We start from the raw sequence: 6,322 nt of genomic DNA, 5'->3' as shown, positions 1-6,322 counted from the left end.
GGGAAAATAAACAGGATTCAAATTGCTACTATACTGTCTCGATTATAAAAATCATATGCACACACAGAAGACTGAAAAAATCTGTGGGTACCTCCGGAATCTGTGGGATTTGGTATTTTAGTTCCTTCTTTTTTTCTTTTCTGTATTTATGAATTATTTATAATTGGTATGACATAAATGTTACAAAACTAAGCGCTATAAAGGCTTGATTTGTGGAAATATTCTTCAGGGGTCCTGGAAGTCAGGAGTCACAGCGTGTTGGTATGGCCATGCTTGGTCTAGTACAGGGTTAGGAAATGCCAGCCTCTTCAGTAATGGAGGCTTGCTGGCAGGCCAGCAGAGGATGGGTTTTTAAACAGTGGTACAACAGAGGAGAGCCTGACCTTTAAAGAAAGAGTACATGCTAATGGTGGTGCATTGGTGCTTGGAACGTGGCAGCCTTCCTCTAGGAGGGTTTCTCTGTGCCAGGCTAATAGGCTGTTTCAACCTCTAGAACACTTTGAGCTCCTGATTCTCTCTCACCTTTTGTTCCTTAAACAAGCCTTGCTCAGGTGCTGAAACGTACTTATTTTTGCCCTCCTCCCCCACCTTCTTCTGGTGTACGATTGAAATCCTTTGTGTTGGTACCTCATTGATATTCTACATTAATCTTTAAGAACTGAGGTTATATGCCCTTGTAAGAAAATTATATTTAACATCGCGCCTATACCATAACACCTACATAAAAGGCTTGGTGATCTGAGGCCACAGATTTCAGCGTTTATAAACAAGAAAACACTTTCCTTTGGTTATTTCTGGAAATTCCTTCTAAACATCTGTGTTTTCTTCTAACTTAAGTTGCCTCCCACCTCTTTCCCCTGAGAGCTGTTGCCTCTCCGTGGGAGAGCAAACTTCATAGTATAAACAAACAAACAAATAAAACCAAAACAAAACGCCATAACAGCAAACCCCATCCATCTCCAAATTTCTAATTTCCTGCACTTAGAAAAAAAAAAAAATTAAGCCCTAGCCTTTCCTTGTGTTTCAAGGATCTAAATGGAGATTCGACAACTTTGAAAACCTAACCAAATCTACGATTGTTTTTTATTATTTACTAGTTATTAAAATGTCCCGCCTCCTGATTAGAGAAGGCTGGAAGGCAAGAGCAACCGCGGAGGCGTGGGGAAGAAGTGCGAAAAAAAAAAAAGAAAGAAATTCCAGGTCTGCCTGGAAGACTGCGTGTGAAAGAGCCCGCTTCATCCGGCAGAGAGCTCCAGGCCGCGTTTTGCAGGCGGCCGCATCTGCCTCCCGTGTCTCTCTTACCTCCTTGATGTTCGGCACTATTTGTGGCCAGCGTGGTGGAAGGACACAGTGAGGTTCTCACCCCCGCCCCCCGCCCCTCGCTCCCATCCCCAGTTCCATCAAAGCGAACCCGGGCCAGCGCAAGGATCTCAGAGTTGCGAGTGTGCTGAGGCTGGGACTGTCACTCATTCTCCGCTCTGCGCGTGAACGCAGCTCGGCAGCCGCTGGTAGGAAACAATTCTGCAAAAATAATCATACTCAGCCTAGCAATTGTCTGCCCCTAGGTCTGTTGCTCTGCCGCCGTCCACACTCGCTGCAAGGGAGGGGGCACAGAATTTACCGCGGCAAGAACATCCCTCCCAGCCAGCAGATTACAATGTTGCAAACTAAGGATCTCATCTGGACTTTGTTTTTCCTGGGAACTGCAGGTACATTTTAAAAATTATTCTTTTCAGTCTGATTTGCTAATTGTCTCCATCCTCTTACTTCTCCCTGCGAGGAACACTGTTATTTGGGGTGGTTTTACGTGGAATGCTAAAGGTGGTCATTTTCGTGAAGCTGAGGAAGGAGCGCATCGCCCTTGCTACCCGGCGGAACCCTGCGCTCTCCCCGGCTGCGCTGGACCCGGGCTACCTCCCCGCGCAGCGAGCTCCGGGCAGCCCACCAGCGCGCCCGCCCTTCCCACTTTGTGTGCTCGCGGCGCTGGGAGTGGAGCGGTCTGCTCCTGTGGATGCTGCTGCCGTGCGGCTGATGGGCAGCGCTCCTTTCCCGAAGGCGGGCGGCGGGGCGGGGGATGCCGCGGCACAGGCTCGAATTCCGCTGGGTAGGGGCTTGTCAGCTCGGGCTCCGGCAAGAGTGAACAATAAGGCCGGGGCAACCGCCCCTGATTGTTATCTCGCCTGGTTTAATAAAGTGGGGCTCGCTGCCTTCGCGCCTCCACCCCCCCCCCGCCCCGGGCCGAATAACGGTTTGTAAAATGGGGCGACATGGGCCGAATCTCAGGGCTCTGTGGCCGTTGTTACACAGCCGTCAATATGACGTTAGTTTTTCATTTGCCAAATTGCTGGTTAGTTGCAAAGCCTGCTCTCGGCCCAGAGCTCGGAGGGATGGGAGGGTCGAGCGCCGCGTTTTGACAGGAGGAAGTGCAGAGGGGCGGAGGGCGAGGAGGGCGTGATCCAGGCTGCCTGGTGTGTGCGCGTGTGTGCGCGCGTGTGCCTTCACACGCACCGAGAGCCCTGTGTCGCACGGTGCGAGATAAGAATGGCAGGTAGCCACCCAAAACGCCTCACCCTAGTCTCCTTTCTTTGGGCGAGGTTCCTGATCTTTGCAAAGTGCAAACAATAGGGAACTGGGAAGAAGACAGTATTGATGCTGCCGCGGGTGGCGGGGGCTGAGCCATCGCCCAGAGAACCTCGGCGGTCGGGAGGGAGGTTTATTTCATTTTAGGTATTTCCATTCTGGCCTCCCTGATAGATTTGTGTGTGTGTGCTCACTCCCACCCTCCCCTCCAGCGGCTTCCCCTGTCCCACCGCAGGATTTGATATTTGGCGCTGATGGAGAAGGGGAAGAAAAGGAGCAGGGGCTGCAGAGAGCTGGGTGGGGTGGGAGGACATTCTGTGCGGGGGGCGTGTGCTGGGTACCCGAGGAAAGCAGGGTGGAGGAGGTTGTGTGTTGCGGTCGCCACTGCCAGGTGCCGCTGGAACTGCCTTAGGCGGCAGAGCCTGGCTTGGGGAGCGCGCAGGGCGGGCCTGGGAGAACCCAGCACGCCCCCTCCCCGGGCGGCACGAGAACAGCGCTCGGCCGCAGCCTCCAGCCTACTCGGGTCCCTCCCATGGCGACCAATCAGAGCGAGGCTGGCTGGGCGGGAAGCCGCGAGAGGCTTTTATTGCCGCGCGGGTGGCGGCCCAGAGCTGCCAGGACCCTCTCCGGGTGTTCCAGCCTAACGGTCTCGCTCACCCCTTGCCGGGAGGAACCCCGCCCTTCAGCTGGTCCCCTGCCTGCCCCTCAGTTCCCGAGGAAATAAAATGGAGTCTAGGCGGTCACCGGGAGGTGCTCTCCCACACGCGCCTTTTTCACGCAGACTGGAAGCATCCCTCCCGCCCCCGCCAGCACACACTTTCGCGCTGCGTCGTCTAGGCCGGAGCGCTTCGCCTTGGAGGGCGCGGTGGATGGGAGCACAGACGCGCGTGCGCTGACCAGTCTGCCGTGGGTTTGGGACGAAGCTGGGGGCGGGGCGGTCTGGGGCGGGGCCTTGACGGGGGCGGAGGGCCCCCCAGAAGGAGGCCGACCCCAGTCCGCTTGTTGCTGGGTCCCCGCCGCTACCTGATGAGGGTGGGGGGTTGCCGGCGGCTTGCCCTTTTTGATCGTGTCAGTCTCCGCGGTGTGACCTTCCTCACCCGGGGGTAGGGGTTGTTTCTTGGACCTCCTCCTCTCTAGATGAGGGCATGACAGTAGAGCCCAAATCTTTAGTAGGCACTTGGGCTATCGCCTGACTGTCTTTTCCTTCATGCTGATGGGTGTAACCCTCAGTATGTGGATCCCAGGGGAGTTGCAGGGGTACACACCCTGGGAATCCCAGGTTGGGATATTCACTATTGCTCAGGCAAGAGTGGCATTCAGACCCATGTTTCCTGCGAGGAAAGCATGCTCATTCCTGACCCTCATACCATGAGGATGGGAAGGCAGACGGTGAAACACATACAAGGCTGCTTAACAAAAGAAGTTGAGCGGTTTTCTAGAGAGAAATACTTACTGTTTGTACCATAATTTAAAAGAAATTGAAGAATTTTAGTCAAAAGGTCAAGACGAAAATAAAAACGGTAACACACATACGCAGACATTTACATTTTTGGCCTCAAATATATCATCTCCAGAGACAATGGTAGTTCAGCCTCTCTCCACTCGGTGCATTTGAAAATTTAGGTATAAGGTATTAATAAGGTGTGTTAACTTTAACATACCAAACGAATCAGGTCTGCTGCTCCTCTCTTGTTTTGCTGTTTTCTGCTCTTTAGGAATAAAGTAAAAGCTTATGGAATTACATAACAAATTTGAGTATTTTCTAACAGCAGTTTTAGATGTTTTGTGGAAAATTATTTGAATGTTCTGGAATGGATGTTAAGCCATACGTTTATTTGATAAATTTACAATCCTCTGCCAATTTAACTTCCAAGAGTCAAGGAATGGATAGGACTGGTTTTCTAACAAGCCGGAGCCTAAATAACAAAGAGCACCTGTGCTACCTTGCGAAAAATAGCTAGCCCATATATGTATATAGAGTATATATAATATCCCTCACTAAATGAATAGAGACGTGTTTCAGCAACGTTTGCTGTCAGTATAATTAGAGTGAGCTATATTTTTTCACTGATTTTCATTCTTAGGTCAGAAATGGGTCTTTATGAATAAAATTTAACTAAACACAATAAAGTCCTATTTAAGAATGTGGAAAATCTTTCACAACAATATCCAAAAAACAAAAAGTTAATTTTCTTTCAACAAATATCAGCATATATTAAAATATTTTAAAAAACCTTAGAATTTATTTAAAATGCAGTAGAGTTTGACAAAGAGAATATAATTTAGACATTTTGGAGGTGTGGCCTGTCACTTATGTAATACTTTTTGAGTTACTCTCCTCACTACAAAGGTTCTTAAGAACTACCAATTGAGCTAAGTTTTCATTAGTCTAAAACTTAAATTGTGTTTTTAAGTCAATTTTTTAGTAAGCTCTCCTCTCCTCCCAATAGACTGAAGCTGTGACTTCTTTGCAAATGCCTTTACCTAGGATATATGTTTTTTTAAAAAACAACTAGAATAGCAGAAAATAGCAGGACATTTTCTTGTTCAATAAAGGAGATTCATCCAATGCTCTATGCTAAATGATTAAGGATTTGTTGATTTAATTGGTGACTATTTCTTGAGTTTGGTAGTTCAAGAATTAAGGTAGCAATTCTTTGCAAAAACAAATTATGGTGTAGATGTGCTCTTCACAAGGTATCTCTTTGAGTGCTTACTCAAGGCAGAACTAAAAGGGAGAAATTAGTCACCTGGACACCCCCTCCCCAATTTAAAGTGTTTTGCAAAGTGCTTCTCTTTGGAATACATTTATCATTAACGAACTTCCTCAGATAGGTAATATGCAATTTAATGTAAGTAATCTATATCTATATTTTTCTATCACAGGAAACATCTTAATTGCCTTTCAAAATAAATAGCACCATTTTGTCATGCAAAAACTACTCTTTAGACATAACATGTTTTCATTCACTACAGAACTCAGTTTCTTAAATTAGAGACAGCACCTTGTAAACTTTACTTGAAATATGGGCTTTGTAATATCTGATCCAACCACTTAATTTTTTAAGGCGACAAAGCTTCTATTTAATATTATTAGTTTGACGAATTCTCCATATTTACGTCTTCAATATTAAAGAACTGTGGCTGTTCTCCAGACTGAAAGTGACTTCAATGCTATTGGCAGACCTCCAGAGATACTTAATAGACAGTCCTTCCTGTCTTAGTGTGAAATAAGTGATTGACTACCTGTTGCTAAAGAACAGTTTGAACTTTCCCTGCTGATCTTGAATTTGTGGTGATGGAGAGCAGAACCAATTGCCAGGGAGGAAGAGAAGGGACTGCACCTGCCACCATCAGTCTTCTGGGAGCAGCTAGCCTGGGAGGAGACAAAGGCATTTAAAAAAGGCTTTTCTGTACTATTTAAGTATTGAATTTTTTGAGGACACACATGTTTTATGGTGTCAAAATAATATTTTAATGTAAATTCCATAATTGATAATTTTTTAGTTTAGTGATCTAACAAATATATAGGCTAAGAAATGCCTGGAACTTGAAAAGAAATGTCAGCAAATTACTATTAGCATTTTACTGGTTTTAAAAATGGGTTACAAATTAGACAAAATTGAAAACATGAATCAATTGGCTTTATAATAATAATGGCTATTTGGACTTTGAATAAAAAAGAATAAGGTTAAGATTCCTTTAGTTTAAAAGGTGAAATATGAATAAAATTCAGAAGCAA

At 46.5% G+C, this 6,322-nt stretch overlaps 1 protein-coding gene across 4 annotated transcripts in view; it reads left to right on the top strand.

Annotated features, from left to right (window-relative positions):
- The first annotated feature begins 1,290 nt into the window (after positions 1-1,290).
- Positions 1,291-6,322, top strand: part of NCAM1 (neural cell adhesion molecule 1) — a 326,833-nt gene continuing 321,801 nt past the window's right edge. For all 4 annotated transcript variants that reach the window (XM_011365387.1, XM_011365386.1, XM_023533736.1 and 1 more), the window contains exon 1: positions 1,291-1,709. In XM_011365387.1, coding sequence (XP_011363689.1) covers positions 1,658-1,709 — 52 coding nt within the window. In that variant the 5' untranslated portion in view covers positions 1,291-1,657. The remainder of the gene's footprint in view (positions 1,710-6,322) is intronic.

Source organism: Pteropus vampyrus, unplaced genomic scaffold (genome assembly GCF_000151845.1).
Source record: "Pteropus vampyrus isolate Shadow unplaced genomic scaffold, Pvam_2.0 Scaffold110, whole genome shotgun sequence".
Taxonomy (NCBI): Eukaryota; Metazoa; Chordata; class Mammalia; order Chiroptera; family Pteropodidae; genus Pteropus; species Pteropus vampyrus.
This window is presented reverse-complemented; position numbering and strand designations above follow the sequence as displayed.